The 12,615-nt window shown below is 51.9% G+C and overlaps 1 protein-coding gene across 1 annotated transcript in view; it reads left to right on the forward strand.

Moving 5' to 3' along the window:
- CDH23 (cadherin related 23) overlaps positions 1 to 12,615 on the forward strand; it is a 131,489-nt gene that overhangs the window by 67,224 nt on the left and 51,650 nt on the right. The window contains exons 10-12 of the mRNA XM_035537012.2: positions 267 to 345; positions 6,466 to 6,578; positions 8,275 to 8,463. Coding sequence (XP_035392905.2) covers positions 267 to 345; positions 6,466 to 6,578; positions 8,275 to 8,463 — 381 coding nt within the window. The remainder of the gene's footprint in view (positions 1 to 266; positions 346 to 6,465; positions 6,579 to 8,274; positions 8,464 to 12,615) is intronic.

A 12,615-nucleotide genomic window follows, 5' to 3' on the forward strand; every position in this document is an offset into this window, starting at 1 on the left:
CCTTTAGCTCGCCGTGTCTTTGCTAATGCTTCACTCCCACCTCCTTCTCTGATTTCCACTGCTGAGCTCCCGGCGGCGAGTGGCTGTGCCTCGACGGAGTCCTGGTGGCTGTCCCTGCCATGCTTCAAACCCTTCTCATCTGTCCCCACGTCCCCCGGCCCTGGCGCATGGCCGATCCCAGCCTGCTTGGTGGGACCCATCGGACTTGGCCCGGTGCCACCAAAGGATGCCATGGGGGCTCTAACACCCCTCTCCTGTCCCCGCAGGGCACCACGGTGCGGATGATAACAGCAGTCGACCAGGACAAGGGCCGTCCCCGTGGCATCGGCTACACCATTGTGTCTGGTGAGTCCTGGTGGGACACGGCACGGGACATGGTGGTGTTGGTGTGGTGGTGGTCATCAGCAGGAGAACACAACCATTTACAGGCTTGACACCTTGTGGTGGCTGCCCTTAAGCCCTGGGGGCCCTTCCCAGGAGGTGTGGGCATTGATTTTGGGGGGAAATCCTTACAGCAAGCTGTGGTGGCAGTGCCTGCTGGCTGGTGGCTGTGGGTGTGGAAATAATTTCCCCTATTGCTCCCGCAGAGCCTGGCCGCTCCGAATGCTCTTTTAATCAACCCCGGGGGTCAAGGTGATCTCACCCGGGCTTTCAAGCCCATTGATCCTGACTGCAAGCATCCAGGTCAGCCTGGCTTTGAAGATGCAAGGATTATTTATTCCTCTAATTCTCTCTACAATTTATTCTAATGTGCCCCAGCAGGAATTAAACGAGAGGTTCCCCCAGCTCACGTGTATTGGTGGGCAAAGTGCAGCAGGGGCTTTTTTTTTTTTTTTTTAAACCGATCCAAACCCTTTTCCATTCTTATTTTTATGCTTCTCCCTCGCTTTCCCATGGAATAGCCCTGAGATTTCTTTGCTAGGGGGTACAGACAGACAGACAGGTGCCCTGCTCTGCTCGCGGACACCAAGGGCTTAATCCTGCCCTGCTGCCGCCTGGCGGGGGGCAGCTCCCGTATCAGAGCATCGTGCAGAGCACATCAAAGCCACCAGGCTGCTTTGCAGTGGCTGACTTCTCTTTTCCCCAAGCCGACACCACAAGCTTTGCAGAGAGTTTTCAGAACTGGTTGGGAGCCATCGCCCCTTGGCATGAGCATCTTTCCTGCCTCCTCCCCAGCCAGAGCAGGACATCACCCTATATTTAGCTCACAGCAAAAAAAAAAAAACCTTATTTTTCTAAAGCCAGTAAATATGTGAATGCACCCTGCCTCTGCTTGGCATGTTCTCTTATAATTTCCACAACCTGCTTTTTGCTCAAGAAAGATGTTACCCCACAGCCCACCCGTGGGAAGCGGCTGCTAGCACAACTCCAAAATCCTGCTCACCCAAAGCACGTGAGTTTTTGGCAGGCAGGTAAAGCCTAATTAATTTGTCGTTATCCTCGATCACGATGGGAAAGGTCAGCGAGCAGATTTCGTGCCTGAGCTGGTAGATTTTTATGGCAATTTTGCAAAAAAAAAAAATAGTGGTCTAACATATGGGAAGCGGGATGCAAATTAAATTAGAAACAGACCGTAAGCAAGAGCGGGTAATTAGAGCTGGCACTGATGAGGGGAGGTGTCACTGGGACAGGGGATCAAGGCAGGGGGATGCCCACTGCCCCTTCCCAAGCCCAGGGCACAGGGTTCAGGCATTGCTACCCAAATTTTAGCATCCATCTTGGATATACAGCAGAGGGAGAGGCGCGAAGTGACCCAGATGTTCATCATTCCTTCGGAGCGGGCAGCGGTGTGATTTGGAGGCGGGATATGGAAATTAATTTGGCACTGCTGTGGTCCTGCTCAGCTGTAGCTGTGCCTCGGGATGTAGTGCAGAAGCTCTTATTTATACAGCCATCCCCAGGCACAAGGTCCTCCCCTGACAGCAAAACAATAAAACTAAAAGATTAACCATAACCACATAAAACAAGGCCGGAGATCTAACTTCACGCCGCCAGCTTACAAGGCTGTTAAGCCTGAAATCAGGCAGCAGCACAGCTCTGGCTAGTTGTCCACGGGGTGGCTTGGGGAGTTATGTCCATTGCTTATTCGTAACCCCCCTTTGGCTGTTTCTCCCCCTCCCTCCTGGCCTGAGGAGTGTTTCAGCCCCTGGAAAAAAAATGCTTTTTAACTCTGTTTTTGCAAGGAGTGGGGGCACTGCAATGAAAAAGTGGTTTGGAAAAGAAAGCCCCATGCTGCCCTGCTCGCTCCCAGCTGCTCCACGAGGTCGGCGATGCTCGGATGCTGAGGTTGGGGCTCTGTGTGAAGGACAGATCATTAATCCCGTGCAGTAATCCATGGCTCCTTTTTGGCAGATTTACGGAGATAGCCTCTGTGCCGGGCACTCTGCCTCCTCATCCTTCACGTCCCAGGCGAGGAGGGTGACTTGTACACCACGACTTGCTCTAGATAAGGCTTTTCATTTCGGGGAGCTCTCCGCTTGAAGCAGATTGATTTTCCTGGTGGCACGCAGGCACCAGAAGGTGATGGGAGAGCGACGGCCTCAGGTGTGCAGGGCACCACAGGCTCCTCAAAAGGCAAAATGCAGCTGCTGATAAACTGCCCGGGCTCCTTAAAAGCAGGATTTTTATCATGGATCAAATGGGTTTTGTCATCAGTGGGCATCATAGGGGTTAAGCCAAAGGAAAGGCAATGCCAAATGTCTGGTGTGGTGATGGATGGGCACAAAGGCAATCCACAAATCTTCTATGGGGCTTGGGAGCTCCTGCAGGTGAGAAAAGGCAGCTGTGGGCAGCTGGTGCTCAGGGCTCCTCAGAAACCCTCAGAGCAGGTTTTTTTTTTTCCCAAAAAATTGGCTTTTCTAGGAGGCTGGTTCAGTTGCTGGTGAAGCGTTCTCCTCCTAAAGCTGGCGCATCCCGAGGGAAGCGTGAATTAAAAATAATTATTTGCACGATAGAACAGAAGTGTGAGTTACAAAAGCAAGAGGGGCGGTGTGTCTGAAGCTAACAGTGCTCGGGCTTTCTTCTGTTCTTGCTGCTAAGGAGTAAGATATTTTATACTATACTAAACAAGATATTTTATACTAAATCAGACTTCACATGTCCATATGCCTTCCTTTCCAAAGGGCAGCATGAAGCTCTGATTGAGGACATCCCTTAAACATGACTTCGGGGAGCATCCTTGGAAATACAACCCTCTAATTTTAATATTCCCAAATTCTTGGTCTGTGTCATGCTGGCTTTTCCCCACATTGGGATCTCTGGGTGAGCCGCTGGGGTGTCGGTGTCCTCGTAAATCACAGCTGCTGGGAGCGCCTTCCAGCCAGATTTAAGGGCACTCATCTCTGTAGGAGGACATGCTGATGGGTGGGAAAGTGCCTGGCGCTGAGTTATTCATCACAGGCTGTTTTTCCACCCTGCCGATGGCAGGGGATGAGATAGCACAAGGAGGAGGTGGTGGCTGCGGCCGTACCCTTGGGTTTCATCACCCCATTGGCTCTGTGGCAAGCCAGGGATAACGACAAGGCAGCAGGGGGAATGGTTTGTCTGCTTGGCAGGTGGTTCCCCCAGCAAATGGCCTCTGGAAATTAAAACTATACATCCCCATTTATGGGGAAATATAAGAAGTAGTTTGTGTTTAATTGCTGGGACTTTTCCTACCTGGGATTTAATGTATAGGCAAAGTGTCGGCAAGCAGTGGGAAAGGATGAACCTGTCTCTAGCTGTGTCAGAGCTAGAGAAAACAAGGGCTCCTGAGATGTTTGCTAGTGTGGAAGGTTTTCTGGCAGGTGTTGAGCCTGACCGTGTGGTTTTTATGTTAAAAGCTGATTCAGAGTTGTTCCTGGGCGCGTCACAACATGCTGCTTTCGTGTTCTGGTTCCTCTGCCTGCTGCGCCGGAGAGCAAAGAGGTGTTTTGGGGACCTGTAAATCCAGCACGGGCAGGGTAGCTGCTAAGAAGGTGCAAATATATATTTTCTTGCATTTTATTTGCATCCTTCAGCTGTGTGTGACTGCTCTGAGATGGCAACGCTGGATGATTCAGAGCGGCTTCTTTCTGGGGATATGCACTGCTTCCTGCTCCCTGCTTACTGGGACACATCCTCTGCATTTGTTGGCTCATCTGTTTGCAGGAATGAGCAAAACCAACATGTACAAGCCTCACCTCATCCAGGAGGCGGACATGGGGTGGATTCAGGCAGAAATAGGCTGGCAAAGGGGTGGGAATGGTGCTCCTCTGTTTTCTGTGTCCTTTAGAGGAGTGATGGTTGTGGTCCAAGCTTCAGCATCCCCTAATATGAAGGGTTACTCTCAAAGCAGGGGCCTTAAATATCTGTGGGCTTCGAGCATCTCTCTGATACCTGGCCACATCTCCTACAGGCTTCAGGAGGGGGATCAGAGCTTTGAATTTAAGCCTGGGGCACTTTCCAGCCTGTCGCACGGGGGCAAAACCTCAAGGTGAAGAGCAGCGCGGTGGTCACAGCAGCTGACGGCCTATTTATACGATGATAACTGTGTCTGTTGCTGACTCTCTGAACCACATCCAACAGCATCTATTTCAGTGCCGAGGAGCCCTGACGGAGCACATTTGGATTAATAAATTACCCGGCACGAGGTGTGTGATGGGTTCCCCTTTGGCAGCTCATGAAAGTCATCCGCTGTGAGCAGGATGCTCGCCGGCATGGGCAGAGCTGCTTCCCCAGTCGGGCTGGGACCAGCAATGTTTGCATCCCCCTGTGGGTTCGGATGATGCTCGAAGACCAAAAAAGTAGGGAGGAAGGAGGAGATGTCAGTGTCTTGTCTTTTCTTTCCTTTTTTCTGTTGTGTTTTTTTTTTTCTTTTCCCCTTTGGAAAGGGAAGGCCCGCACCATCCTGTGTCATCCGACAAACAGGATTAGCTGGGGGGCTCGGCTCAGCTGCAAATCCTCTCCGTGTCCTTCGTCTTGTAGTGCTGCTACAAAACCCATCGGACATGGTGTTGGAGGGGTCCTGTCCCCACGGGTCTGACCAGTGAGGCCGGTGGAAAGCTGATGGAGAGAGGGAGAAATTCTGCAGGGACCGAAGGGTGGGGAGAGAAGAGAGGCTCTGGGGGGAGTGGAAGGCGAAATTGCCTCTTTTTTCTCCCTCTTTTTTCTTGCCGTTGGGAGAAAAGGGAAGAAATGTGAGGATGATTAGAGAGATTTTTGCAGATGCCTCTGGGGAAGGCGCATTGTTCGGCGGCAGTGCAAGCACTTCGGCCCAAGGCATAACGAAAGGCTGCTTGGAGAGGCATTGTAGGGGAAATTAGGAACGTCCTCGGAGTGACGAGGCTGGAGCCACCCCTTTCCCTTCCCAGGCTCATTTGCAAAGGCAGCGATTCTCCAGCCAGCAGAAAGGAGCCCCGGAGGGCACCAGATGTGGATCTTCCCTCCGAGTGGTCCTTGGGGTCTCTGATGTGCAGCCCGGGAGGGTGTGTGGGTCCCTGCTTTATTCCTCTAGCCCCCAGAAGTGACTGCGAAACATAGAACAATTTTTAGGGTGCAGCTTGGCACTGCATTGAGCCCTTTGCATCCAATCCGTGCCCCGTTGACCTGTTTCTACTCGAACACTCTGGTCTCTGAGTTCATAGTATTTTGTGATTGAAAACATATTTTTATTACGCTTTATATTAGGGGGATAGTGGCACAATTGCCCCAGTACGTAACATTTACCATGGCAACATGGCAACCCCGAGCATTGAAATGCTTTGTGGCACAACTCAGTACATCTCACAGGGCGTCCTTCAAACCAGGTGTGGGGAAAAATGTCAGTAATTGGCCGTAAATCCCAGAGCAAGGGTGGGAAGTCAGGATGAGAAGAGGCAGGGGCCGAGGAGGAGAGGCAGCAGTGCAGGTGACCCTATGCCTTGCCCATCACTAATTTAGCAGCTGCCCCCGATACTGTGTCGGGCTGGCATCGGATGTCCCAGGCTGCAGCCACCAACTGCTTGCTTTTGTTCTCTGGGGACTGTCGCAAGGGCATCCCCGGTGCAGGACATTCATCTTTTCAGCATCTGCTGGCTGAGAGGCTCAGGTGTCATCTTAATCCTGCCTCGGTGTCTAATTCCAGAGGAGGAGGTAGGCAGGATGCTCGCTGGAGGCACCCTGTGTGCGTGTAAGGACCAGCACAGAGGCCAAATTTGGCTCAGACAGAGGAGAATGAGGCAGCTGTGGGGGGAAAAACACATCTGCTGAAAAGCAAGAACATAGAGTGAGTGCCTGTAGTTCATGCTTCAGCACTCTCCCGGGCACATACAGCTAAATGGAAAACACCACTTCCAGAGCTGGGGCAGGTTAGGGGAGGAGAGGGCCACCGATTTTAAAGCACATTGAGATAACAGGCAGGGTTTGCAGAGCCCGAGCACAAGGCCTGGTCGCACGTGGAGGCTGGCAGGGGAAGATGCCTGTGTCCTCGCCGTGCCTCTACTCATGCTGCCCCTTCTTTTTTGTCAGGCAACACCAACAGCATCTTCGCGCTGGACTACATCAGCGGAGCGCTGACCCTGAATGGGCCGCTGGACCGAGAGAACCCCTTCTACAGTGCCGGGTTCATCCTCACGGTGAAGGTGAGGTCCGGGAGATAGCCTCACGGCAGAGTGGGAGGGCTCCCTGCTGGGGACACGTCCCTCTGGGCCATGGTGGGGATCCACGGCTGTGAGCTTATGTTCCCTGGCCGAGTGAAGCAGGATGCTTAGCGCACCTCGCACCATGGCCCCACACGTAGTTGCCTCCATATGGGTACATAGGGCCAGTTCTGGTATTTGGCCTCCAACTAGACCTGGCCTCCAACTAGATCCTCCTGCCGTTGTATCCACGGAGGGAGAGCTGCCAGAAGTTGCCTCGCCAAGCAAACGCACCGGAGCACGCTTTCCCAGCCCCACCTGAGCATGGCACCTGGCTCCGCTCGCAGTCCTTTAATTGAAATCAATACCAAACTGGGCAGCTGGTCGGAAACGCATTTAGGAGTATAGATTGGGCTGGGCCGAGGTGGGGAGAAATCAGCAGTGCAGGAAGGGTCATTGATTGAGAGGGCAGCAGCCTGCTTGCCGTGGAAAGTGCTGGGCTTTGGTATGGGCAAAGGGACAAGAAATTCTCCTTCTTGATCTCAGGTGTAAGTCATACCGTGGGGTTTTCTGCATGGGGAAGAGACCTGCATCCATCCCTGGTACCTCTTGGTTTGGAGATTTATAGTTTGAATTCAGTAGAAATCAAGAGGGGGGGAAAAACAACATCATACATACGTTGTCTGTATTTAATAGGAACAAAACTATCTGTTTAGCCTTGGAAAGGTTTGCGAACCTGAAAGCTTGCCCATTTTCCTGCCTGCACGCTGCCAGGCTTCCAGCTAGATCACACTGCGCTGGCGGGTTTCCTTTTCCCTCCCCACAAACTTCTCATGACCCCCGAAAATTGCCAGCCCCTTCCCCCCGATGTTCCCTCGCCCTGCAACATGCGGCGAGCATCCAGCTGGGTGGCTCCTCGTGGGATCAGCCTGTTCTACTAGGCTGTGCAGGAGTGGAGAATAGTAATGAGCCCAAGGACGAGAGGAGGGACCCTGCTGGAAAAGGCTCTTTGCAAGCCTTGCAAGAAAATCTGCTCTCCTTGCCTTTGGAGAAAGCAAAATTCAAGCCCCCCATGAGATAGAGGTGCGATACGGGGTTGTGACTCAGCCCCGTGTTAAGACACGTGGTGCCAAACCTATTTTAAGGTCTTAATCTTGTTTTCCTCTGGTGCCCTAGTTTCTGCGCTTTTAGTAGTACTTTGGTGGTTAGCCTGCACCTTGGGAGGAGGCAGAGGATAAAATAGGAGTGCACTCTACCCCATCGCATCTCCCCTTGGTTTGTGGGCTAGTAGAAGGGAGCAGGTTTGCAAGCACCACGTCTGAAGCAGTAGTGATGCCATCCGCTTGTGTCATCACCCGCAGCATGGAAAGTCCTCGAGGTCCTGGGTCTGTGGCAGGACCAAATGGCCCTGGGTTCCCAGAGGAGCTGTGGGTGCCTGGTGGGAGGTGGTGGGCTCAACCCTAACCTTGCTGTGGGCATCCTCCCTTAGTGGCACGTCCACACATCTCTTGGATATCCCTCAGGATGGGGACACCACCGCTCCCTTGGGCAGCCCGTCCCAATGCCAATAAAGAATTAGAAATTCTTCCTAATGCCCAATCTAAACCTCCTTGGCACAACCTGAGGCCATTTCGTCTTGTCCTGTCACTTGCCCCATGAAAAAAGAGCCTGACTGCCCTGTTGGTTTCTCTCCCTGCAGGGCACAGAGCTGAACGACGACCGCACGCCCTCCAACGCCACCGTCACCACCACCTTCAACATCCTGGTCATTGACGTCAACGACAACGCGCCCGAGTTCAACAGCTCCGAGTACAGCGTGGCCATCCCTGAGCTGGCCCAGGTGGGCTTTGCTCTCCCCCTCTTCATCCAGGTTCAGGACAAGGATGAGGTGAGCTGGCCCCTTTGTAACTGCTGTGGTTTTTGGGGGATGCGGGGTCATTGGTGATGAAGTGCATGGTCATATCCTATATTTTGTAGCTCTTATTGCTGCTTGGTCCCCAGAGCACGGACACAGGGTGGGCTTTCCTACAGTGAGGCTTGCACGGCCACTGAGAGCCAGAAAATAAGATTGTGCATGATGCTGATCCTTGCCTGCTGCTCGGGCATCACTAGGCTTCCTTTTTTTTTTTTCTTGTTTTAGGAAGGGAGGAGACTTTCTGCAGGGCTCCCAGGGGACCTTTGAGTCCCGAAGGGACTTTTCCTGGCAATTCAGGTAGATTAAGCAGTAGCAGCGAGGAATACAAAACAAAACATCTTCCCCCCAACCAAAAAGAAATAATAACAATATCCCAGTGGGTTGATGGAAATGTGCATCTTCTAAGAAGCAGGAAATTACCGTTAGCGGCTGGAAGGCGGAGGTGGCCTTTGCTGGTTGAAGTGATGGACGTGCTCTGCCCCAGCCCCGTGTGGGATCCGGTGAGCCCTGTAAAACCCACAGAAATCCCATTTTTTCACAAGGAGTAACTATGACACATAACTAACAATGCACTTGTGACATGATGTCACCCACCAGGAGTAGTGAACTCAGCCTGAAGAGGTGCAGATGAGCTATTAGGCAGATGAAAAGACTGTGTGTTTTTTTTTTCCTTGAAAATGTCAATTACTAATAAAGAAGATGTGGCTGTGACAGATGCTGAGGTTAGTTTGTGAATAGAGTTGCTGCCGTGCCTTCCGAGAGATGTCAGCAGCTCCGCGCTTGAAGGGCATTGCAACGCTCCTGTTTATGCCACATAAGAATGAAGGATCTGTCATCGTTCCTGGTTAAAAGCTCATTTTACTGGAGTCACTCCCATTCGAGGACTCACTCCAGCCTCTCAGCCTGGCTAATTTTAAAATGGGAGAATAAAAAATAGCCTTGCTTTCCCAATAGGGTGAGCGAAAAATAGACTCATTCTTGTGGCTCCTGGTGAATTTCCTGGGCTTTCTGTGATTTCCCCGAAAGAATTGGGTGGGATTTTTGATTTTGTGCATTTCAGAAAGGGAGGCTAGATGCCTGGTGGTGATATTTGGGATGCTCTAGCTGCTCGTGAGAGCTGCGAGGTTTATAAAGCACTGGATTTGAGCTCAGTAAGGTGGCAGTGGGCTCTCCCTCTGCCTGGAGCTGTGGGTGCAGGGATGGGATGGCAAGGTCCAAGGTCTTCAGGTAGGGATGTGAGGGAGGATGTGGCTGACAGAAGCTGTTCCACCAGCACAACCTTCATGCTGGAGATGACACGATTCATTTGAGCAGGGGAGAAAGGAGAACAAGAGGAGAACTACACGCACGTCCCTGGGGAGAGCGGCTAAGTAAATAAATGAGAGCAGATGGAGGGAGTGCATGAAACCAGAGCTAGGTTCTGGGGAAAGATCATTTTGTAGGAGCATGGTCTCCTGCCTCTCAGCCCATGTAATAAGTCCATGGAGAGCAATCCCAAATGTTGAGGCTGTTGCTTCAGCTCCTAAGCTTTCTTTCACCTTGTCGAGGTCCCGCTTGGATGAGCCTGAGCCCTGGTGTCCCCCAGTGATGGGTGGCTTTGGGGACCCCATCTTCCATTGCACCCCAGATGGTCAGTGGAGGTTTCACCGTGTCCTGTAGGGCTGGGGAAAGAGGTGCTGTGTGGTCTGGCCCTTCAAGTGCACTGTGGGCCTTAAACAAGGTGTGTTTTTTTTTTTTTTTTTTTTTTTTTTTGTGGCCAAGGCCACGTGGAGGACTGAAATGGTGGGGTTTGGGTCTGTCTATCTTCTGGTGCACCACCTTCAGCCCTTGCTTTCTGGAGGATTTTGGTTCACCCGGCTCAGCACTGGCTTGAGCAAGGCTTTTCTTTTCCCCTCTGCTTTCTGCATTCCTCATGGTTTTTCAAAAACACTTGAACGTGGGAGAAAGCAGTGCACAGGGTTTGCTTGGTTCTGGAGCCAGCCTCTGTGAACCAAGAAAAAAGCATTAACCTCTGTGCGGCTGAGTTCCTCTGGCTGCCAGCTTGGGAGCAAGCCACTTGAATACCTTTCCAAAGCCGTTTGAGAGCTGTTTATGAAAATCTGTGGGAGTCTCCCAGCATTTATACCGAGCTGTGCTCGACGGGATGCTCCGGGAGATGTGTGGCTGTGTTCTCCTACAGGGGCTGGGTTCTCCTCTCACACACATGATAAATTGGCAGGGACAAATAAATCCTGTGCACGACAGCAGATTGACACCATGGGTTACCCAGTTTAGCTGGGAAGTTGCTGATGGAGAAATGAAATTCATGCTGAATACTTGGGGTGGGATTTTTGGAGAGGTCCAGCTGCAGCCATGGCTTCTGCAAGCACCTCTTGTCCAGGGCATCCCTATTTTAGCTTCCTTCACCCAAGGTTTTGCAGTGCCAGCATCACTGCAAGGCCCACAGGAGCATATTAAGAGAAGTGGCACGCCAGAGAAACCAGCTCTCCCACCATGGCTTTCACTCGATTTTCCTTGCCACGGTCGATTGAAGAGGAGGAAAAGGGCAGAGACCGTGGAGAGCAAGAGTATGATGGTCTGACATTTTAAAATAATTTTTAAAAAGTTCCCCCACAATAAGCATATTAAGGAAGATAGACGGAGAATTGAAAAATAGAAAGAAAAGAAAATTCAGGCAACGGGAATACGCAATATTTGGTGCACAAAGCTGCATCAGGGAGTTGCATACGGATACGGTATGTGCCCATGCGTGTGCAGGTGCAATATATGAATCATCCCAAGCATATATATGCATATGACAGGCACACGCACTATAAATATGATCTACACAGCCAGGAATTGTAGGGGGGAATTGACGGCGCTCGAGTATTCTCTCCCAAAAGTGCCAGCTGCCAGTCGGGCTGAATTAGATTTCACAGGGGTTTTTGCAATACATGGAATTCACCAGCAAATTACCCTTAAAGAGGGAAAATCAATCATTTGGAGCAGAGATAAGCTGGAGGCGAGGCAGCCTCGGATTGATCCCGTCTGTGCAGGCGTGTGTGGAATTCGGGAGATAACCTGGGGAAGGAAGGCAGCTCCTGGGGTGGGGGGGCGAGCAGGTCTGACATTTGGGATGGACAGACAGACAAGGGGAGAAGGCTGATGGTGTGTGGAAGATGAGGGGAAAGGCTTGGGGTGGCACGAGGCTAGGGAATGATTTTCTCCAGGTATCCTGTGGGATGCAGGGGAGTAGTGCCCATGGTCAAAGAGGCATCAGGGTTTGGTGCCATCGTGCCAAGGTGCAGGGTGAGCAGCGGGTGCATGGCGAGCAGTGGGCGCATGGTAAGCAGGGGGTGCAGGGCGAGCAGCGGATGCATTGCGAGCAGCGGGAGCTAGGGGCGAGCGGTGGGTGCTGGCAGACTGAGCTGGCAGTGGAGGGAGGCTATCCAGAGCACTCGAATGAAATGCCTTGAAGTAGGTGGAGAGAACAGCCCTCTTTATGTTTTCAAAGGAAGGATTAAGCATTACTTGTCTCTGCCTAGCTAGAACCAGGCGCAAGGTAGCCAAGCCATACAAAGAGGCACTAATTGCATTTAAATTTTTTTTTTTGCTTTCCTTCCTCCCCCCACCCCTGCTGAACTCTTAGCACTTTTCTTTCTTTGCAAACATGCCAGAAGGAGAGAGATTAAGCACTCCCCAGCTTTCTGCCCCTGCCTACAAGGTGTCTGTGAGGGAAACCAGAGCGATGCTGCTTCACAAAGGCAGGCTGTCCGTTTTGGAGACGTTACCTGAGCTATAGGGCAGAGGGATCCCAAGGGATGGGTGGGAGCAGGAATGATGAAGCCAGTGTGATGTTGGGTGAAAAAGCGGGGATAATGCTTCCAGAACCCCCTTACCCTGGGCTGGCACAGTGGATGCAGCTGGTTTTGGCTTCCTGATGCCAGAAGGGATTCCCAATCCCCACATGTGGGGCTGGCCAGCTGAGCACCATTTGGGATAAATCAGTCCCTGAGAAGCCAGGTATCAGCACGAAGGGCTGATGTCGGCACCGTGGCAGTGGGGCCGTGATGCGGCTGCTATTACACGCTCCGAGGAGCAAGCACGCAGGCAACAAAGTGATAATTATGCACAACGGTGGCTGCA

Source organism: Cygnus atratus, chromosome 7, assembly GCF_013377495.2.
Source record: "Cygnus atratus isolate AKBS03 ecotype Queensland, Australia chromosome 7, CAtr_DNAZoo_HiC_assembly, whole genome shotgun sequence".
NCBI classification, from domain to species: Eukaryota; Metazoa; Chordata; class Aves; order Anseriformes; family Anatidae; genus Cygnus; species Cygnus atratus.